Source organism: Ostrea edulis, chromosome 4, assembly GCF_947568905.1.
Source record: "Ostrea edulis chromosome 4, xbOstEdul1.1, whole genome shotgun sequence".
In the NCBI taxonomy this organism is placed as follows: Eukaryota; Metazoa; Mollusca; class Bivalvia; order Ostreida; family Ostreidae; genus Ostrea; species Ostrea edulis.
Window position 1 is genome coordinate 18066582 of NC_079167.1, and position 24268 is coordinate 18090849.

Genomic DNA, 24268 nt, shown 5'->3' on the forward strand with positions numbered 1-24268 from the left:
AAAAACACATGATTTCAAACAAGGAGCATTAATTCTCTATATGTAGATGTTTTTATTGTTGCTACATATATAGAATGTATTCTGAAAAACGCTGATCGTAAAATTATATCAGATTTAGGAGGTGGCATCTCTGCTAAAAAAAATTGGCAAGATGAACGAGAACTAGAAAACTGAAAAGTCAGAAACGGTCCCACGATAAATCTAAACATCGAAAAGGGTTTTCCTCTGCGTAATCCAAGAATTATATACATGTATACAATTTATGAAAATATTCCTAAGGAAACTTAAGTTATTTTGTACCATAGAGAATGGTGACGGACAGACAGACGAGGTGATTGTCTTAGGGCAACCACCATATAACGGAACCGGACAATCGCCGTATGACGAGACCGGACAATCGCCGTATGACGGGACCGGGCAACCACCATATAACGGAACCGGGCAACCACCATATAACGGAACCGGACAATTGTCGTATGACGGGACCGGGCAACCACCATATAACGGAACCGGGCAACCACCATATAACGGAACCGGACAATTGTCGTATGACGGGACCGGGCAACCACCATATAACGGAACCGGGCAACCGCCATATAACGGAACCGGACAATCGCCGTATGACGGGACCGGGCAACCACCATATAACGGAACCGGGCAACCACCATATAACGGAACCGGGCAACCGCCATATGACGAGACCGGACAATCGCCGTATGACGGAACCGGACAATCGTCGTATGACGGGACCGGGCAACCATCATATAACGGAACCGGGCAACCGCCATGTGACGAGACCGGACAATCGCCGTATGACGGAACCGGTCAACCGCCATATAACGGAACCGGACAATCGCCGTATGACGAGACCGGACAATCGCCGTATGACGGGACCGGGCAACCGCCATATGACGAGACCGGACAATCGCCGTATGACGGGACCGGGCAACCGCCATATGACGGGACCGGGCAACCGCCATATGACGAGACCCTAATTATGGTGTTTTTTCACTGATGTTAAGGATGTTGTATGGAGACCTCACTTTTGTTACACCAGTGTACATTTGAAAATCTCAAAGTTCAGCACAACCAACCCAAGTAATCTTCCCTCCATAGATACCGCTAATTATCTTGTATTTAAATGTTATTTTCCCAAGATGTTGCTAATGAAAATTCAATTCCGCGGATCAAAGTACTAACCATTTAGTTATGGATGTGAACGATAGTTTCGTAAATTAATAGAAATATGACGAAAGTTTTGGTAAAATGAGTAGATCATAAATGAATATAAGTGGAATGATACGTACGGAAATATAGAATTTAGATTTAGAATATTTGTATGCATAAAAATTACAAAAAATATTCAAAACAATTTAGGATTTAAAAAATCTTACTTCATAACATGGCACGCCAGAGTCTTCGAAGTCGATCCCTCTTTTGTCTAGATTGTCAATGATGGAGCTACCTCCCAGTGCCTTCTCAGCTAGCAGAAAATTATTCTTCCCTCTCAAATCCATGATGTTACGTTCCTAGATTTCTATCGTCTTCTGCTTCAGTCCAACGTCAAACGTCTTATTCCGCTGTAAACCCGACACGCATTTACAGAATATCTTTGAAGTTTCCATCAAATGCGCGCAACACGAATGTCGTTGGATAATTGTAGAATTTCATCTAAAATTCTTCAGATACTGAACGATTCTTTTCCTGTGATTGTTCTTGAGGAGAAGGAAGTAGTTTGTTTCCTTGTAAGCTATATGTAAAGTACATTGATTACTTCGGGTGCTTTGCTTTTCTTCACATTAATGACGTAGTAAGCATTAAACTTCATTAATTATTCAAGTCACAAATTGACAAAAGGTTTATGAAATTCCTAACACGATTTAGGAATATTTCTCATCCCCAACACGTCACGCACAGTGTCCCATGGTCCCGACTTTAAAGTGTGTAATTGATATGAAGGATCACGGCCTGGAAAACACATTTATTTTACAATAATTATTCTCTCCCTTGATACTAGCAGTCGTACATACACATATTACTTCCAATTCCTTTTCTCGGTATTCTTCTAATTAAAGGCATATATATGCATCAATCTTTTAAATTTCGTATCATATATAGAGGAATATTTATATATACGTAATAATGTTATATACAAGTATTAGTTAAAAATATCCAAAGAGTTGAAATGGTATATAATATGTTCGCAAGGTTTTGCTGAACGAATAAATGTACTGTGATGGAGCAAATGTAAAACCATACTATTACAAATGTTCTATGTATAACATACTAATTATACTTTTGAATTTCTTATTCTGTCTGCGTTACTGGTTTAACTTCTCGCGAGATTCTTGCGATTAACAACCAGAAGTACCTTTCTCCAACGCGTGTTGGATAAGATTATCGTCCATCCAGTGATGGATATACCCCAGGCGTATGAGATAAACTTAAGCGTCATACTTGACCACGTGATTGACATTATGACGTAACGTATTACTACGCAATTTGTTTGACCATGATAGAAAACACATGAAGGTGAATTGCCACAAATTTTGACCTATGAATGTCGCTTACACCCGGACATGGCACCCAACGCCTACAGTGATACGGGGCCTCCGTTTGCAAAGTCATACCTATAATTCTATATAGAACTATCTAAATCGCAAGAATGACAAGTAAACCTAAGCACACTATACTGCATGATACCACGGCTGTAGATAACTACCGGTATACAGCCGCGGTAATCTAGTGGTTATATGATGTATATATATATATATATATAGAGAGAGAGAGAGAGAGAGAGAGAGAGAGAGAGAGCTCCGTAGTGTACATGTAACAGTGGAGAGTCCAGGTCATTTTTTTTCCAGCGCCGAGCAGGAGGCAGCCGTCTTAGGTTAGGTGGTCGTCCTGCTCCTCGGCCATCATATGTTCCTAGCGCCGAGTCAAACAGAAGACCATAGGTAGTAACTGTTCCTTGGTCAAGCACATAAAAACAGACATGACCTTGAAAATGGAGACCCTGTATGATGGTAGGCGTTGGAGCGATATGTAAACCCTACAGTGTGGACGTAAACACCATGCTTAGATCAAAGTTTGTGTTACTTCACCTACAGCTGGTGCCGTCTCTGTATGAGTGAAAGATTCTCGACGGGACGTAAAACAACCAACCAAAACTATAACAATCTGACAAACATTTTGAAAGAAAAATGAAATATGCTACATCAACATGGAGCAGTCCAGACGATCAATCATGTAACATTCTACCGCAGAAACCACGAACCAATACAATTCTATTTATAGGTGGAAAATTATTCTTCATGAAAACTCCTTGGATGAAAAAATGTAAGCGCACATAAAAGTCTCCTTGTTTTCCTTTGAATATTATACACGTCATTGCCAAGAATAGAATGGATGATTTCTCTTTTTTTCTCTGCCCATCTCTGTTGTGTCTCTCTGTGCGCGTGTGTGTTTTTGGCAACCATTACGTATTTCTGGTGTATTGACACCTTGACTGTCACATTGTACTATTATAGGTAACTTGTGTCAAGAGCAGAAGACTGTGTGGATGTCCTCGCTCTGTTATTCCTTTAAATAATCCTACATGGAGTTGTTAAGAATGCGTGCATTTAGAATATGCTCATGATCAGCAATATAAAAGCAAACTTTTAATGGTGAAAAAATGAATCTAATATAATTACATTGTATAACTGTTTCACGTCCTGTCGAGAATATTACACTCATATTGAGACGTCGACAGCTGCAAGTAAAATACCACAACTTACCTATCCTTATCGCTCACATATTCGCAAGCCAACTGTGTTTGGTCCACTCCGCTCCCCGACAAACGAGCGGAGTTGACCAAAAAACCTTTGCCTTGCAACGATGTACAGAGCTCAGGGTCGTAGCAGTGAGGGTTCTTTAACATACCAACGCTTGTCGCGACACGGTCTCCGTTTTTAAGGACTCGTGATTCTCACTTCTAAATGCGGAGCGTTTGGCGAAGGAGCAAACACTACCTATCTTTACATCTTAGGTTTGACGCTACCATAGCACAAGCGGGGATCGAACTAATTAGCGTACGCGACCAATATAAATTTTGGCCTGTCCGTCTGTCTGTCGATGAAGGTTATATATGAAAAGTGTCTATATCGAAAGAATGACTGTGTCCTTAGATGAAAAAAACCCACGACAAGGGTCACCAGCTCACATACTGTAAGAACTAGTCACCAAATGATATATCTGTCAAATAACATTTAAGTCTCAGCAATGTGACTTCATGTGAAGCGCTCCTGTGGGGGTCGGGTTAGATTGATTGATTGATTGATTGTGGTTTTACGCCGTTTTGGCAGTATATCAGCCTTTTTACGGCGGTCGGGATCGGGTTAGAATAGGTCCTCAGTACCCCCTTGCTTGTCGTAAGAGGCGACTAAATGGGGCGGTCCTTCGGATGAGACCGCAAAAACCGAGGTCCCGTGTCACAGCAGGTGTGGCACGATAAAAATCCCTCCCTACTCAAAGGACGTAAGCGCCGAGCATAGGCCGAAATTTTGCAGCCCTTCACCTGCAATGGTAACGTCTCCATATGAGTGAAATATTCTCGAGTGGAACGTTAAACAATATAAAATCAATCAATCAATCATGTGAAGCGTCTCCCTGACTAAAGTATGACCGCTTTGTTATCCGGAATGACATATGAACAGACGATACATGTATATGTACAAGTCAATCACCATATGAGCTTCAGCAATGACACATACATGTAACACGATAAGTCTCTGTGAATATTCGATTACCCATTAGAGTTTTGTACAAGTCAAAATTCAAAATCACCGGGTCACGATATAGTGAAATACTATTTGAATGTAGGTATGAAACTTTACATGAAGAGTCTATGTGGCTAAATGATGGTTTTTGCTTCTCCTAGATCGAAAGGCATCCATTATATCATTAAAGCTTTAACAATGGATGATCTCGAGAAAAGTGCCTATGACATTATCGGAGAATCCCTTTTGATTTTTCTTTGGTTAGATGTCCATGTGACCAGCTCGCAAACTTCTGATCAGTTTGTAGTTAATCTAAATTGCATTTCTGTTTTAGTGCACCAGTCCAATGAATTGTAGCTTTTAACTACGGCTATAAATTCACCAAGTTTACATCCCTATATCTATTGTAATTTATTATCTTATCATTTTGGTAGAGTTTGGAATGTGAAGAGTAAAGACACGGGTGACATTCTGCCAATCCGTCGACTGAAAGTTCACTGAAAGGTCTAAAAAGATGACTGAATGGCTGAACTCTGTCTCTCTGTCACCTTTCAGTTGACTAAATGTCATCGTTTCATCCTGTGATCGTTTTCTTTTTATACATATACTTTCCGGGTTTTTGGTGTGTTGGAATAAAGTACAGGTTACAGAACGGAGAGCTATTGATTTGTGGTCATTTAAAGCATGCCTGTTAATGTAACGAATATAGAATGGGCTGCTCATTCACCACGTGTACTCAGGTCTTTATAACTGAATCGATATGTCAATCAAAGAACAAAACTCTTCTGGTGCAGTGTGTACTATAATTAAGCTGATTTATTAATGAGGAAGACAAGGTTAATTACGATGCTTAGAAATCAGCAGTTAATCACATCAGCAAAGCTACATGTACTAACTAGTGCTCCTCCTCGCTGACAAAACGGGGGCTTCAGAAAGCGGGAATCAGCTTGTACCGCGGTCATATCCCAATCAGTGCTCATCTCTACTTTTCCGTCAACCTTGATCCCTTCAGTGACCTTGACCCTTTACATTGAGAGGAACCCAAGTCATTAAATGGAATAAAATTTTGATTGTATACACAAGAGCAAATCACATAAAACGACCAAGCGTACTGTGTACATGTTGGTCTAATCAGCGTAGTACAGAGGGTTACCTTTAGATCTCACACAACGTTTCTCAACAATATAAATCTTTCGTGACATTTCGCGTACATTTCATTTGCATCCTTATTTTGTTTCTACAAACATTTGGGGATATTACCAGGTCTGTTGTAAAGTTAGCATATTTTTATACTTCCTGGTTGTGACAGGTAAAAATGTAAAATCAACTCTTATGTATTACTGAAGGTTGTATACGAAGTACAGTAACATTACAAGTTAAAATGTAAAACTAATTCGAAAATCATACAAGACTTTGAACTCTTCATATGGAGGAGTTAAAAAAAATTTTTTTTACAAAAAATGGCAGAAATGTCGCGTATGATCTTAATCAATAAACGCTGATTAGATGTCGATAGCGAAATTACTTCCTATGTAACCTAAATAACTTCCTACACATAACAGATGTCACCTACGTAGAGAAATGGGCCTTTACTTGTGACGAATGTGTATGGGAAAAGGAATTGTGACGTAACGTCTACTGCGACTCGGGACCGGTCTTCACTATTTTTAAGAGGTCTCATCCGACACATTCGCTAAGGAGCAGTCACTACCTATTTTTACGTCTTAGGTTTGACATAACGAAGGCCTGAGCAGGGCTTGAACCCATGACCATTTTCGCTTCGTATCCGAAAGGTCGTGGGGTCGAGTCCCGCTCGTGCCTTGGCCGAGATCATGTGTCGTGGTAGACGTTGGCACAATAAAGTACCATCCCTGTTACAGCTTTGAATAGGTCTGCGGCACTTCGCCTACAGCAGGTGATTTCCTCGTATGTGTGAAAAAATAACTGAAGGGACGTAAAACAAATCATGCGTTCTAAAAACCAGTTCATCCAGCGGTATGGTTATTTACTACCAGTTGCTATAGGTAACCAAAATGCGCCACCCTAGTTTCATACGAAAGAATATCTACAACCCTATATGTACATCTACGTCACAATCATCGTCGAATACCATGGTTGTTTAGGCTTCGTTCCTGTGAAAGAAAGAGGAACGAAGCGTAATCGACGGTGGCTATCCGACGATATTATGAAATCAGCATTGTTATATTCTAAAATCTAAAAGGAAATTACATGGATCCATGATCCAAAAAAATATATATCGAGATAGTCAGCTGTAAGCACCGTTTCTGGATGAAAATTTATGTGAAGCCTACCAACTAGTACATGTATGTCAAAATCTATAATTATGAATTAACAATTTTTGCCAATAAACTCCGAAACCCTTGCTCCATATTTACTGCTTGCACTTTTAATATTGTTTCATATGTGAGGTGAAGTCCGTACCCTGTAATAGAATCTTACTTGATTAGTAAATATAGCAATCTGATTAAAATCAGCTCCTCGATCCGCTCCTTTATTTTTATGTTGTCTGAACCAACTCTCTTAGATGTCACGTTCAGATGACCTTTGTTTCATCCAATCAAATCGAAGATATATACCAGTTACAGCGAATTTCGGAACGCTGAGAAATTTAGGTGCTATTGAAAAAGTCCGAGAATATCGAAAGTAAACAAATCAAGATGGCCGCGGCCAGCTTACAGTCATCGATCGCGATACCCCCTCCCCCCAAACATATGTACTTGGAAATGTTTGTGCTATTTGCGGGTTTGCGTTTGTTCAACATTTGAAGAATGCTGATGAAATGGTAACAGTTAGGAAATTTCTAGATAGAAAGTTCAAAATGTCAAAGGAATCGAAAAGGTGGTAGGGTTTGGGGTAAAAGTTGACACAGGGAGTGGATTTTGTCAGAAATGATATCGTTCTGCTGAAAAGGTCATTAGAATGGAAAAGGAATTTACAGAGTTACGTGACAACTTAAAGAAGACAACATCTACAGTATAACAAACTCTTCTATTATCACTTCCCTCACCGAAACGGTCCATTATTTCCAAAACGAATGCTTCGCAGCCCAATTGTCTCACAGCCAGTTATGTAACCACTGGGTCCTCCTTATAAGATTTCTTATTGTGTGACTATGAGTCCAACTTCTGATTTAACTAGCTTATCCAACCTAAGTGGTCCAGCATCTCTACCCCTAATCGCTGTTAAACCTAGTATAGCGACAGCATAGAAATAAAGGAGCAGATCCAGGTGCTGATTTTAATCAGATTGGTAAATATCGTAAAATCAATTAAAAACCTACTTTTGTTTTCGATAAACTAACCTGAAATAACAAAAATGAAAGTAAAGTCGCTGATCTAAACCAGTTTTTTTTAATATTATTATTATTAATAACAAATTTAGATAATACGATATGAAGTAATCCGTTGTTTATCGATGCTTGATTTTGATCACTAGCGAGACAGTGTTGAGATCGCTAAACTTGAATATCGCTAATATTTATTCCATATCGTAGGTAATAGCTTTAACTTTATAGGAATTATAAAGTCGCTAGCATTAGCGCCTCGCTAAATATATACCCATAATTTATTGAAAAATCGCTAAATTTATGTCTCACTAAAACACCGCTTATACGGTATTGGGTAATACTCAGGTAGCCGATGAAGCCTGTGGACCTCTTGTTGTCTACGTAAGGATTATATTTTGCGTCTTTGTAACTATCAAGTATTAATTTTAGATAGACAAGCAAATTTTTACGAGATATGTTCTCATTCCTTTTCAATGAACACATCTGAGGGAGTTATACACGTATCCTCAAGTACTGAATAGATATCAAAGTCAAAACTGACTCTAGTTTCAAGCTTGGGACAGTACATTTATCGAAGCAATGCCTAGTATAAATACATAGTATTGTAAGCATCAATGTCCATAATTCTAAGTCTGCACTTGCTTTTACGTCTATTTTAAACATATGATTACCCTTAAAAATATGAACAAGTGTGTACTGAAATGCAGGTCCATACACCGGATATGTCAGTCTGTCACTTGCAGGAAATTATTATCCGAAATAATCTCTGAAATGCTAATCAATTTTAGCATCGAATTATGAGAGATTAGAATAGCCATACAAACAACAATGTTAATTGCATCTGTTTCAGCAATGATCTTTCTACATTGTATGAGATCGTATTAACATACTACAAATCCATACATCGATCAAGAGATTCTGAAAGTATCAGCTCGCTTCAAGCCTTACCATCAAACAGGCATGAAAAATTAACGACGGTTTATTATACGGATTCTTGTTCAGGGACTTGTTGGGGTTTTTATCAAGCAAAACAAAGAAACAGACACTTTTAAATTGAAAATTAATAGTACTCCGAGGCATCTCATGCTCTGAGAATACAAACCGAGTTATTAGATTTAATTCAATTTTTTTTTAAAGAAATGAACTAACGAACACACAACGACCACACCTTGCTATCTTTTTCAGGATCGATGTGCACAATTAGAAATATTATGCGGAAACACTTTCTTTGTTTTATGTATAGCTCAACACGCTTGCGTGTCGCTAAGGTATGCCGTTTCAAGGTTTCTAAAGAACAATATCCAAAATACACGCAACGTATTCATTATATAGAATGTAGAAGTCAGTGAAAAAGAAATATATTACATGATTTGCACACATTTTTTAGAACTAAATATCCGTAATTATTCGTATTAGAAATAGAAGTTAACTTCAATTAATTCAATGTTGATTTGAAAATTTGCCAATGTCACCCGTTTGAAGAGTGGATTTTCATCAACCACATCCTTCTGTTAAAAACATCTACCGAAAGAGCGTGGGTGACGAAGATCATAGTGTTTTTGACCAATCGGACCTTATCAGATGTCTCGCGCACTTGACATAAGTCGAGTGCGCGAGACATCCGAGGAGTTTCGATTGTGTTTTTTGACAGGAGCTACGTACGCATGTGTGTGTAATGTTTGAACTTACAGTGAAACCAATTCCAACAGTTGCCGAGAACGAGCCAGCCTGGAACTTCCCTTGGTCAAACTGTACAAGGAGGGACGTCTTTCCTACCCCACTATCTCCAACAAGTATCGTCTGCAAAAGATAGATCAAATATAAATATGAAGATGTATTAAAAATAAATATAATGATTTTTTTGGGGTGTAAGATATCGTTTTTAGCCGATCGACGTCTCAAGTGGGAGTTTTATTATTATTTGTGTTCGGCAACTAACTTGTGTTGGAGTCTTTAACATTTCACATTAATGACTTTTCAAGAATTAGTGGGCCAATTTCAACCAAACATAGCACAAAGCATCGGGGGTCAAGGTTGCTCAAATGAAAGTCCTCTTCCGACAGGATATCATAAAGTAATCGTGAAAATAGAATAGATGGGTTTTTTTTTTTTTAAATTCATTTCAAATAGATTTACAATTATTGGTTTAAAGTTTTGTATAAGATATAGAAAAAGAGTAAAATATCTTGGTACTATATACTCCCTATTCTCATTTTTTCTGTATTATTATACCGACACAAATTGAAGACCTAACTATAGCTACTTTCTAAAATTTTGATTTTTCATTTTTTTTTTTTTTGTACAAAGCAATCCAGTATTATGCATGTATAATATATACTACTGACAAACAAGTTGATGTTACAGGGTTTCCACAGTCTCGTTTAAAGTCAGCATTTCGCAAATTCTATGGTCGCTACAACGATCTAATTTACAAATACACCCTGTCATTGGGTCAAATGCTGTCTGATGTGTTTCATACCAATTATTATATCGTTCTTTCCATACTAATTTTGACTACAAATCACTCCGTTTACCTGACCAAGATAGAGGTGACAGGGGACGCTTACTCCTCCTAGACATTTGATCCCACCTCTGGTGTGTTCAGGGGTCCGTGTTTGCCCTACTCTTAATTTTGTACTTTTTATGGGTATTATGAGATTGATCACTTTTTGTTATCTTCACATTTTCATATTAAGTTTTTGATACATTCATTAATAAACTGTCCTTTTAATATTGACATTTTTATACAACCGATTTTGTACTATGCAAATGTGAACGATCAGACGATCTTTAGAAAGACTTACCGGGTACCCTTTATGAACAATTGAATAACATCAAGCAATGAATTAGTCATCACGTGACTGGAAATCAGTTCTTTAGATTAACGAATGGCTTTATCCGGAATACGCCATCTTGTGATGATTTCATACAATAAGTGTTCATCGCAATTTACTTTTGAATAGTGAAAAATCAATTGAAATGTAACAATGTACTATAAATTGATTCAAGTTTCACACCATGACTCCTGGAAGGTAGCAAGTCGGGGGATGTAGTCAAATCACAAAGATTTCAGTTTTGCATAACATTGGAATACTCAAGAACAAATCAAGAATAAAATTACTACTTGGCTAAATAATTTACATGCATGTTCAAATTGTTTAGACTCAATTCTGTTCAAACAGTCCTCCGTCATTAGGAGAGGATGTTCGATTTAAATTAAAACTTGCGTCCCAAATGAATTTTCTGCGTCTAGGACGCAAATTCTTGCGTTAGTGACAACTGTCAAACAGTCCTCCGTCACTAAGAGAAAGTTCTGAAAACTTTAAAATTATCTCATCAACAACAAGCCAGTTTGGTAAATAATATTCATACATACGTATGTATAATAGAGCTGACCCCTTAGAGTCCACCACAGAAATCCGTAATTATGGGATTCTCTTAAAATCTCCACAAAATACTTTTCATGTATTATGTAGCGTACATTCTCATAAAAAAAGAACAGGCGTTGGATTATCATTGGTCCACTGTTACTCTCAGCGAGATTCGTCGAGGCTGGATATTTGGACTGACGCCTCTTCCGAATCTCAGACCAGTGTCACACAAAGTGATTCGGGAAATCTTGGCTGAACTTCGGCCACTTGGGATTACTATGCTATGGGATCCTTGTTGCATTAAAAAGACATGCGCCTTACACGGGATGAAACCAAGCCATTCGGTAAACTGCTAGGTGACTGACCGGTTACTGAATGGTTATTAACGGTGATTTAGCGGCATACCTCTGCCATTCAGTCATATTTGCAGACCTTTCAGTTTACTGAATGGTACATATGTATAGTTTCACCATGAGTCATTTTCTTCCCAACTCTTCGAAGGCGAGTATGGAATAACAGTTGAGAATATAATTTGTTTAAACATCTTTAAAATTAAAATGGGTTCCTTATAATTTTTAACAAAATCTACATTTAAACCACTCCCAAAAGGGATTATATCTTCATTTAAAATTATTTCTGAATCGAAAGTGAGCCCCATCACGTAATCATACAATGTCAAGAGTATCTAATTAATTTGTTGAAGCATTGCCATTTCTTTTTCACGTGCTTATTTTAATTACCTGTAAATGCACTCTCGACCATTTGTTACACGTATCAAGTCTCCGGTTTGTCGTCTCATGTACGGCCTTGTTTCCACATACAACCCCTAATGAACTTAAAATGTCAACAGATTGAGATATATCTGAATAATTCTGTTTTAGTGTTTATTTTTGCATACACTTGATATCTGCAATAACTGTCTGACGTAAACTAATCAGGCAGATTAACTAATTAGTTTTTCCTTGGTATTCTCTGTGCATTTAATCTACTCTCCACGAACACTCAAACTGTTCCTATAGTTGCTGATTCAATTATTAAAAAGTCACAAAAAATACTTTTTTCCGATGAAATCAGGGAAAGGAGATGTAACGGGAAACTGAGATGCCGATCAGTTTTTTTAAATTACCCTCAAAGCCCATTTCGTGCACATATCATTACAGAATCTTACGTTCAGTAGGTTGTATGGGAATGTGGGTACAAATTTCCCAAGAACATTGCAGTATCGATAAGAAATATCATGCAATTGTTCCTAATGGAGACCGACTGATGGCATCAGACACCGAACATTTAGGATTTCCTGGTATGACGATAGCAATGCCCAGAGTATAAAAGCACAAAGCAGGTGGGCGAATGGTAACCAGTGTAAGTCCTGATAAGTACACCGGGGTCAACTGATCTGAATAGGAAATTTGTTGAATTCAATCCTTATAAACCAATCCCATTCGGTATATGTGAATAAGAAGATGGGGGGTATCGCACATTAGATTATCACAGTGTGGTGACTCCCCGCGGTCAGTCTCCCTACTCTTACGGTAAGACAAGTGCTACTGATCGTGAGGTTTTAGCAATGAATGAGCAAGTGCTTGTTGAGCCTTTATTGCCTTACAATAATAACTTTATCAAGCTTTGTCCAACGTGTATTTTAAATGATGATTATCAATTTCTTTTGAAATTTGAATGATAAATAAACCTGTGTAACTTATTTTCCAAATCGTTCAGTACAATTATTTAATTCTTTGAAAGCTTCAGGATGTTTACGTTGTTGCTGTGTTGAGGGCGGCAGAAAGAAGATTCGTTTTCCTACATCGAGAACATCAGTAGGACGTATGTCATGTGGTCACGCACGGTAGCCCTGATCTTATAATTTCCTTTTTTCAGGAAAGACAGCCGGTGGGGTTCACTTAATGCTCTTTACTGTTGTTGTCTACAATCGTGTCCTTTGTAACTAGGGGTCTTGGAGTATGTATCCTCCTACAGAGCTTCAGTAGTTCAACATTTCTTTCTATTTGCAAGCTGATTACATTGTATGATCAGAACTCTGTCATTTGCAATAATGTCTTTAGTTGAGTTTTCTTCCAAGACCGATTCAAAACCTATACTTTATCTTTTGAACTCGTGTATCCGTTGTCGAACGAAATCACCGGGAAAAAAATTCTATAAATTTTTAAGGAACTTAGTGGCATTGTCGTTCATGTTGCCAAAAATCACGAGGTAAGAACAGTTGGCCATGTAATGATAATTCTTGTTAGTTTTTCTACTTTGAAATATTGACCCATTGATCACAATCAGTTTGATAGAAAATAACCAAAGATTCTATACGATGGCCTACATAATTGATCAAATCCCATTCCACCTCAAAACAACCGTTCTCTAGAAGCATCGCCTCTGCGTTTTGCCGGTGCGTCTTACCTTGTGAATAGACGATTCATCATATTCCAGAGGTTCCTGTATACTGCCTTTATAATTCTCATTGCTTTGCTCTATAGGAGCATTCTGAAGCACTCTCAATGCTGGCTTACTTGCGTCCGAAGCCATTACTAACTAGTTAAAGATATTCATGTATAGCACATAATTCTCTCGGGAAAAACTATCCAATATATTGCTGAAACATGCCACGAGACAATGTTACGTCTTATATGTCTCTCGCTTTATCAGTCTCTATATATCTTCATATAGCAACTGTCACGACCGAGTATGCATCGGAGTGCGATATTAGGAATAGTTCTACGTCGGACCTATCATGAACATTTCTTCATGAGTGACGTCACTTCTCTAAAGATCGATTCTCGGGATTTGCCATTCTTACAAAATGTTGAATACGGACAAATTGTTATTGAGTATCTAATTTCATAACAATAAATCACATCTTTCCTGAGATTCACAAATGCTAATGCATTATTATTTTTTTTTTTTTTGTTTTTTTGTTTCTTGCTTGATTAACAACTCAACTGCCCGTTTTTTAACGGACTCATTTCCTCAAAATGATCGATTTTGTGGACAAAACCTAGCAGATATTCTTAAAGAAAAGCGTACAGGGTAAAAATGGCTTGATATGTTGACTGAGATTAAGCTGTGACAGAGTGGTGTTCCAAACACAGTAACACACACAAATTACAGTGCAAACAAGCTTGGAATATGACAAAGACAAAATAACATTATCAGGAGGTCTTCTACAGCTAGTGGAATACAAAAATCGATCTACACACCAATCCATCAAGTAGGAGGGTCGATAGAATGAAATCTGTCAGATATACCGCAACCCTTTCTGAATACAAGGAAGGTGATGACAATACTGGCCTGTGATAGACAGTATTGAATTTCTTATCGTTTCATAGAGTGAAAGTAAATAAAAGTGTTCAGATGAGCCAATTTTGATTAAACATACATTGGTGTACGATAAATGACATTTATATTACATTTTCAATACAACAAATATCATACTTTATTAGCTGACCTGTTTTTATATTCTTATGAAGCAGAATTTATGAAAGAGCTTCTACATGAGAAGAAAAAATCTCTTGCTGTGCCTTTCATATCGACGTTTAGATATATCGACGACGTTTTATCTATTAACAATGCTCATTTTCATATGCACATGTCGATTCCATATATCTCAGTGAACTCCAAATAAATGATACCACAGAGTCTTCCATATCTGCTTCATATTTGGATATTTTATTGAAAACAAACTCGGGATGATATCAGCTTCTCCATCGTTAGTTTCACATATTTACATAGTAACTACATGTAAATGAAACCTTTCGCGGGAAATCCCAATTAAATAATAGTGCACAGAGGAAGGACTTTTTAAAAGCATGTTTGAATTGTTGCGCACATGAATTGAATGAACAATATCTTTAATTCAAGTGAATTTAAGAACATTTTTTTAATAATTGCTTGCATTAATTATGTTATTTTTATTGATATCATATACAGTAAATAAAATTTGATTATTAGGAAGTCATTTGGAGCTCTAAAGTAAATGCTCCTTCTGTAACATAAATAATCTCTCTCCGTAGGATTTAAAGAATGCAATTGTAACCTCTGTGCCGATTTGTTGACCAAAGACAAAATGAACGGTCGTTGCGAATGTGTTTTTAATGGTAGTTTTTGTCCAGTGCAACAATTTAAGGGCAAAATTATAAATAACGTGGTTTCTTGTCATCAAACGCAATAAACAAAAACAATTAATTAATTCACTATATGAATGACAAACAGAAACACTGCTATATTGTAAACAGTGGTCTGATTTCTTTGATATTGTCAGGAAGTGTACAACCTAATTTCGATAAGATGTTTATAAGTTATAAGGCGCAAATTTCCCCGAACAGTCCGGGACCATTCGATATCTGACATATTGGACAGTTTTCGACTTATTACTTTCTCTCAAGATCTATCATCACAAAACATCTTCAACCAAAATAGGAACTTTTTGTGTTTATCCATGTGTTTGTACATATCAGTAACTGTTAATAAATTATTACAAAATGTCGTAACAGTGATTTCTATAATCCCGGAAAATCTAAAATTTTAGATGAATATCGTATTTCAAAAATTATCGATGTGTCAGATCGTTGGTCTCGGTGTCCTTCGTTGAATTAACATAATTATAAATCTTCATAAAATGATAAATATGGACCTAGTCAAAACTATGATAAGTTTAACTAACACTGAACACCTACAATTTTATGCTGATTGTGTTGTAAACTAATCACAACTTCTCCTTGCCAGAAAGGCCCGAGAATGTGCGATTGGTTGTAGACCTAAGCGGCTATATAGTAATGTAATGCCTCGTTCTTGACGCTTCGTTTTGAAAATTTTCATAGGGCTGATTCAAGACGGATTGAAGAAATGAAAAGCATTTTTATTTATTCAAAAATTATTGAAACTTGTTTTTTCTGTAAGATTAAATTTAAGAATAGATAAACAACGGATTTACTTTATATCGTATCATCTTAAGTTGTCATTAAAAAGAAAAAAGAAAACTGGCTTAGATCCACCAAACCGTGTTCACCACTGTACTCTCATTTTAGCTATTTCACGGCAGTTTATTGAAAATGAAACTAGGTTTTTAATTACTTTTACTGATCCAAGTAAGATTCTATTATAGCTTACGGACTTCACCTCACATAGAAAACAATATGAAAGGTGCAAGCAGTAACTCTGGAACAAGCGTTTCGGAGTTTATTTGCAAAATATATTATTTTTTAAGAATATATATATATTCCATTATGACCTGTATATGGTGTTTGTGTCGCTCAACTGATTCGATACATAAGAGCTTGTTCTGTATATGATCAGTTTTTAAATCGAGGCAGGCTACTGACAAACAAATTGATTTCACAGGGGTTTCAACAGTCTCGCTTAAAGTCAGCATTTCGCAAATTCTATGGTCGTTATAACGATCTAGTTCGTCAATACAACCTATCATTGGGTCAAATGCTGTCTGACGTGTTTCATACCGAGTGTGAGGCCGTTCTTGGCACACTGATTTTGACTATGGATTATCCCGTTTACCTGATCAAGACATAGGGCTCATGGCGGGTGTGACCGGTCGAGGTATGCTTACTCTCCTAAACACCTGATCCTACCTTTGGTATATGCAGGGTCCATGTTTGCCTAACTCTTAATTTTGTAATCCTTATAGGAATTGTGAGATTGATCACTGTTATCTTCACCCTTTCAAAAATCAAAAAGTTGTACATGTATTAATAATCAAAATAAAAAAAGTGATAAGACAGAAAGGTTCCCGCAATGAATATATCCATCAGGTGCTGAACTAAGTGTATCTGGTTGGGTTCGACATAGTTGTTACATCCGTCTTTAATTTTTTATCATTTTTTTTAAAAAAAATTTTTTACTCGAAGATATCGCGTACCATCGAAAGTGTTGTCATAAAAAGATACAAGTCTCATAACTCTGTATAGCGAATTAGCCGATGAATCTGAAAATCAAAAGAGGTCTTCTTCCTAATCCAAGCATTACTTATTAATTCTATAAAAATATTTTCAAATAATCTCAAGTTATTACATTGCGTACCATATAATATGCCACTAAATTATCAATATTTTAAAAAATTAAGTCCAGTAACTTCCTAAGGACAAAGCCGATAATCCTGAGACTAGAAAGGCGTTTTCCTCTCCCTAATCCAAGTATTGTAGACGGATGGATCTTCTCGAGGGAAGTTTAGTTATCACGTGATTTTATTATATTAATATTTACAAAGAATTCTAAATCTCATAATTCCGTAACAACAAAGCTGATAAATCTGAAAATCGAAAGGTGTCTTCCTCAAACTAAACCAACAAGTACAGTGTATTCTATACAAGATTTATGAAAATATTCCAAAGGAAACTGAAGTCATTGTGTGCCATAGAAAATACTGACGGATGGAAATCATCCCGATTTAAAGGCGCAAGTACACGATTTTGATAGATTGAAATTGACTGGGTGATTTTTTTTTTTTCTCTTTGTAATGTTTTTCTTTTTGGTTATAGAAATAAAGATCTTTTATGAAAAAGTGGATTATAAATATTTTTACACAGGACATACTTTGTTTCTACATAAAATCGTGTTTGTCCACTCGTGTCATAGCCAAAAAACCACGCACGGAGGTAAGAACACCAAAATTTCTAGACATTATGTCAAAAGCACATCTCAACATACGTTTATGATAAACCAATTTAGGGAGTAAGCACAAATGAGGAAGAACAGAAAATAGATTCTGTCAATTTGATAGTCGAGTCACGTGACAGGTAAACACAAACAGGGATCGCGCCTTGCTTTGAAAATCTCTGTGTTAGTTTTTGAAAGCTATTGTACTAAAATCGTGTCCATGTCCTTTTAAAAGCATCCAGAGAGGAAAATACCTATTTAGACAATTGCAATGAAGGCTATACCCAGCTCTCTCAAATATCAGACTCAATACAAACTATGGAAACGGTCGTTGAATATGAAAGCAGTACTTAACCATTCAGATCATTCAACTGTCGTATTTCAATGTGTATTAGATAATTTGTTTAAGGAAAATGTCTCTGGAAATCTAACGATTCGCTTCACCAACGTGATCAAAGTCACCGTGCAACACATTTTCCTCGAGATCTAAATTTCATTATGACAAATTGAATTCATGCATGCAATAACGAATTTCAAACATCGTTCCCAAGGATTTGTAAAATCTGTGGTAACAAATTATCCACAGCAGATAGCAAACTTGAAAAATATAGTACGTCTATTTTATCGGCTGGGAATTCTCACAGAAATGAAAGCAGAATGTAAATATGAAAAAAAAGAATTATCAAAGCTCTAGCACTTACTATTCAAAAGTTATCAGCAAGGTTAAAGTTTTCAAAAAGTAAGTCAAACTCCAAGGTCAAGGTCACAGGGTAAAAAATGTTGGTACCCACGGAAAGGTCTTGACACAAGGAATACTCATGTGAAATATCAAAGCTCTAGCACTTACTGTTCAAAAGTTACTATCAAGGTTAAAGTTTCAGACAGAATTACGGAATGACAGACAGGACAAAAACAATATGCCCCCCCCCCAAGTAAAAATACTTGATGGTATGAATTGTAATGCAAAACTGTACATACTTTTCATGAAGCACGTTAGTACGTATACCGGCATGAAGCGTCGCAGTTATACCATCATGTATTTTGAAAGCTGAAATTTGTTTCTTAAAGCATACATATTTTGTAAGTCTGACACAAAGGTTTGTATGTAATCATTTCTTTATCGAATTTGTAAAAGAATATACTTTGAAATCAATAGCTTTATGAATATTTTTGTTTGGAAATTACTACTGTTTAGTAAATATCAGTACAAACCACTCACGATATACTGATACTTATTTTACAATACAATTCTATCCCAAAAATTGAATATGCACGTGGCCTCAAAAGAAACCCCCACCCCATGAAATTCTGATAAATAAAAAATACTTTGAATATTGCGGCATTGAAATTTAGTGGCAAAACTATGCACCTGTAATAATTGCAATGATGTTCTTGTCGCTTACAGATTTCCGAAATATCCGAACATCAGATATTTTCAATAGCAATGTATTACAGTGTGCTCATGGTTTCATAATTATGATGCTCTCTCTCTCTCTCTCTCTCTCTCTCTCTCTCACACACACACACACACACACACACACACACACATTTGTATGAAAAAACAAATATTGTGTGTTTTAAGGATTATATAACAGCAAGTATACTATCAGGTCATCATTGCTCTGTATCTCGGAATCAGGTGTACTGGTTTAAATTATCACAGCTCTACTGGAAAATGGCAATACTTGGAATTAAAGTTTTCACTCCCAGTGGGGTCCCTAAACTAATGACAGACGATCGGCTAGATCCAACACACCTTGTATTTAGTACGTAGCATATTTTCACTTGAAACCAATTGCCTTATTGATCTTCCAAATGCATGAACGAATAAAACCCGACAATCAAAATGTGGTGACAGTAGAAAAAAAATAATGTATCTAACATCCCAGGTGTGTTCCATTGTGTGTGATATACATGTACATGTATATCAAAGACAACCAAGGTATAAAACACATATGGTAATACCTAGCTATCTATTTCTAAATATATCAAATGGGATTCCTTTTGTTATCATATACATTTCAACGAAATGTCAAAATCAATTTTACCTTGCCACAATGGCGAGGCTGGTTAGACTCACTGATGAACCTTTCTTGAGATAGAAAAAAAAAAAACTACCGCGGGCCTAATATGAATATTTCTATAGAACACCGAGAAAGAAACGATGTCCTTCATAAAAGAATAAAGAAAATGGAGTAAATGAAGTGAAGATGGGAAACAGTTTGCAATTATTTCTGAGTGTTTCTAGTAGATTATTTTTTGCTAAATGAGCTTTGTTAGAAACTACAGAACAGTAAGAATTGTCTCCATGTATGAGAGAGGCCGTATACGCTGTCTCCGTGCAGAGACTCTCGTGTCATTGATTCTGACATCCCGTCTTGAAAATTGAAAGGAATTCGATATCTTGGTCAAGCCATTCTCTTCCTTGTCAACGTTATAGAACTTAAAAGTAATCTATTTTTCTGTGGGGAAAAAAGGACGCATCCGACGAATATTAGTAAGGATAATTTCCATGAATAAAATAATTCCACAGAAACGTTTGCCTTCAGTAAAGAATGAAATAAAGAATAATCACTCTCCGATGAATTCAAAGCTGATATTGTGGTTAAAACATATACTGTGGGAATTAGAAATGGAGAATGAAACTTTATAAAAAAAAAAATTCACTCCCTAGCAGTTCGCTTACTCCGGTTACCAAATAATGAGATAAAAAGGAGACACATAACGGACTAGATTTATATTTTCTATCTCCATTACTAGAGAGCTCTCTCTAGAGTATCTTTCACATCATATATATCATCTGAGGCAATTAGTATGACAGTGCCTATCGCACGTGAGAATATTAAATCGTAAAATATACACTTACACGCAAAATGCTTCGGGTTTTTTTTTTCAAATAGAGACTACTCAAGATCTTCGTTACTCGAAATATGCCGTTTTTATCCCAAACAAAATAGAAAACCTGAAAATGTAAAAAAAAATAATAATAAATAAATAAAAATTACATTCACATCGCTTTCTCCTGACTCTATTCTGTGAGGTTATGATATTTTTGTAAAATTCAACTTTGATATTACATTGATTCTTTTTAAATTTAATATTGTGTGGGTTAAAAAGAATGATGAATTTAGAATAACTGTAATAATTTAAAAAGTTCTACTGAAAAAATATGATGCTTTAAATCATAAATGCGGCCATTTCATTCATTTGAGTTTTTAAAAATCTGACATAAACGTCGAAAACATGACTGACCAGCGAAAGATTTTCTCCTCTTTTCTTCCCTCGTATACATGTATATCAGCATCTTGCTCATTGATCTAAACCGAAACGATGCCATGTAAATGTAACACTAGACACAACGATCTTGATTATGGAGAATTCAAGCAAAAATTAGTGGTGAAGCGTACAAGTATCCGATGTCGTATAATTTTGGTTCCAGATACATGTAGAACGCGTTGAGGTCGGTACTTAAAAACACAATTTGACGGTCCGAGTTTTCATATCTTTGTGGTTCCGACGTGGCTTCGTTAAGTCACTTGTAATACCTGTCATTCCGCGCCAAATCCCCTAGCACAGGGAAGACTGGGAAATGTCCATCAGAAACGAACGACAATGAAAAAAGCAAACTGATAAAGCAAATTCATGATAATTAAAAGTAAGTCCGAAGAAATCCGACAATTTCCCGCTCTGTCCCTACGGCCATGTGTTAGTCAGTCCCCGTTAACACCGGTGAGACCACTAATTATATCCAGAATGATATTTCGTACTTTTATATCGGTCACATCTTGAGTGAATCTGTTGTTTATCTAATGGTACAAACTACCAGTATTTAATCGCTGCTAAAATACATCAAGAACAGTAAGAACTTCAATCACGTGCTTCATTTTACACCGTTATAAACGACACAACTGTGACATAATCAAATGATTTATTTTTAAAAGTTAGAGAAGGGATTCTGCTGAAATCAGATCCTTGAAATTCATGTTTTAAAAGGAAGTCAGCCATTATGACGATGTAGAGAACCTCCTTAAGATGTTCTTGCCTACACTGCTATAAGTTCATTCCCACTGCTTACCGGGCTCACGACACGGCGTCTGATGTGACGAGGATTCACGCCGAGGGTGGCAAGAAGTCCAGATATCCGGGTAAAAATTAACCTTTCATGAATCCAAACCAATTTTGTCAGAAAACCAAGTATTTTATCATTGAATATCATGGAACAAATTCCCCAATATTCACTTTTTTTTCATGTCGCCTAGAAGAGACCGGTTGCGGTATCTCAGTGGTAGAACATTTGCTTCGTAACCGAGAGGTTATGAGTTCGAGCCCCGCTCGTACCATGGCCGCGTCAAATCTAAGACGTAAACATATACGTAGTAATTGGTCTTTCTCCAAACGCTTGGCATTTAGAAGTCATAAGAATCACGGATTTTCAGATATGACCTTTAAAAACGTAGGTCCTGTGTCGTGGCAGGCGTTGGCACGTTAAATAACCCTCCCTGATCCGGCCCTGGATGCTAAGCATAACTTTAAACGTCCCAATGTGAGTGACACATTCTCGACAGGACGTACAACAAACAAACAAAACTTTAGATCTCAGTGGAGGCAAGGTCAATGAACAATTGTGGACGACGCAGAATTTCACAAGCTCCAGTGCCACAAGATTATAGCAAGGTGGATATTAAGTACGAATGTTTCTAAACTTTATAAATTACATCCTTCCGACACTGATCCATGCTGATACAGAAGCACTATCCCAGGAGCAACGCGCACATGCAATAGTCCAGAAACGAATTCTGCATTGGAAATATTTAGAGACCTTAATTTTCGTTTTTTTAATTTTCATCTCCTGAAAAATGTCTTTCAACAATATTCGTAAATACGTACCGTTTTTCATCATCATGAATGTGTGAAAACCAATAAAGCGATAAAAACAGAACTTTAACAAACATACGCAAAAATTGGGGTGATTGATATATGATTTCTTTGATGAAACCAATCATATTGTCGACCAAATCGACATCTTGGAATCTCAACTGTTCAAAATAATGAAGTATTTGATGAACTTTCTTTCATCAAAGACAATTTATGAAACACCTTCACCTGTGAATTACATGGAGCACACTAAAGGCTGAAAAAGCGACGGAGGACGCAGTATAAAAGGCTTCGGAATGAAAGGATGGAATACAAGACGGATATTAAAAAACAATGCTATTCATGGACTTAGAAATACTAATGTAGTCAACAACTGCTCACCCGTCAAATTCAAGAGCCACGCAGCTGAAAACAATCAATTAAGAGACGATATCGCAAAAGATTATTTCATGACTTCCACTAAAACCATTCAATCATGTTTGGTGTTTCAGACATTCTGTTTGTTATAGCGAGCGCAGCGAGCGGCCAAAAGAGCTCTAATGGTAACACGTCTATAAGAGAGAAATAATTCAAAGCTACATTGTTTACCCTTACTTTCCTTCCTTCGAGTCACGTGACTTATACATGACCTCGCCGTAAAACATCTGCACAACTCGTACCAAGATTTTTCCATCGACTTAGCGCTTAAGAACGGGACATCTAGGCTTTTCCAACACACAGATAACATTACAAAATTAGACACTGTTACATTTTAAAATATCCAAGGGATTTCAAATTGCTACAGACTGTGATATTAAAACGCGAAATATTTCAGTAACTTAAAGAGACACTACAGCTCATTTTCCACATTTTAATAAAGTGTTATTTAAAACACGTAATGATAAAATGATAAAATCCATATCGATACTGAAAATTTTGAACAATTGGGATGCATGAATTTACTCTCAACTGCGCTTTGAAGATCGTCCGGAATTCAAAGGTTTCTTCATGCTGACTCGGACTTTTGAATGCTTATTTACATCACGTGGTTTTGAATGACAGCAAAGGTGTTGTGTAGGAGATTATTTAAATTCCTCTTCAAGGGGGTCCACACTCACCTTTCAAGTATAAGATTATTCCCTGCTCCTTATATGAATAATTATATAAGTCATTATTTCAACAGAAACCCTCCCATGTTCCCATTGATCGATGTTCTGATAAAAATAGCACTTGCTTTTAAAAGTAGTGTCTTCGCAGCTAGTCCCAATGGCAGATTGAGGGGGGGGGGGGCAGGATCCCCCTCCCTTTTTTCGCCACACATTGTGAGTGAAAATCCAAATTTTTCACCCAGAATGGCCGAT

General features: G+C 36.7%; 2 protein-coding genes across 2 annotated transcripts; one reads left to right on the top strand and one right to left on the bottom strand.

Moving 5' to 3' along the window:
* The first annotated feature begins 262 nt into the window (after positions 1–262).
* On the top strand, positions 263–1015 carry LOC125668889 (uncharacterized). The gene has a single exon (XM_048903326.2). The coding sequence runs from the start codon at positions 263–265 to the stop codon at positions 1013–1015; it is 753 nt and encodes a 250-aa protein (XP_048759283.2).
* A 684-nt stretch (positions 1016–1699) lies between these two features.
* Positions 1700–14189, bottom strand: LOC125668690 (ras-related protein Rab-26-like). Its single transcript, XM_048903036.2, has 3 exons — positions 13848–14189; positions 9757–9867; positions 1700–1968 (listed from the first exon to the last, which is right to left on the bottom strand). Exons 1-3 carry the CDS (start codon positions 13971–13973, stop codon positions 1936–1938), a joined length of 270 nt encoding a protein of 89 aa, XP_048758993.1. The 5' UTR covers positions 13974–14189; the 3' UTR covers positions 1700–1935.
* Between the last annotated feature and the right edge of the window lie 10079 nt (positions 14190–24268).

Bases quoted from the DNA above. Each gene is read 5' to 3' on its own strand.
- LOC125668690 (XM_048903036.2), bottom strand. From the start codon at position 13,973: ATGGCTTCGGACGCAAGTAAGCCAGCATTGAGAGTGCTTCAGAATGCT. The intron at 9,868-13,847 runs GTAAGACGCACC...TATCTTTTGCAG, and splicing joins ATGAATCGTCTATTCACAAG to ACGATACTTGTTGGAGATAG. The intron at 1,969-9,756 runs GTAAGTTCAAAC...TGTGTTTTCCAG, and splicing joins CTGTTGGAATTGGTTTCACT to GCCGTGATCCTTCATATCAA.
- LOC125668889 (XM_048903326.2), top strand. From the start codon at position 263: ATGAAAATATTCCTAAGGAAACTTAAGTTATTTTGTACCATAGAGAAT.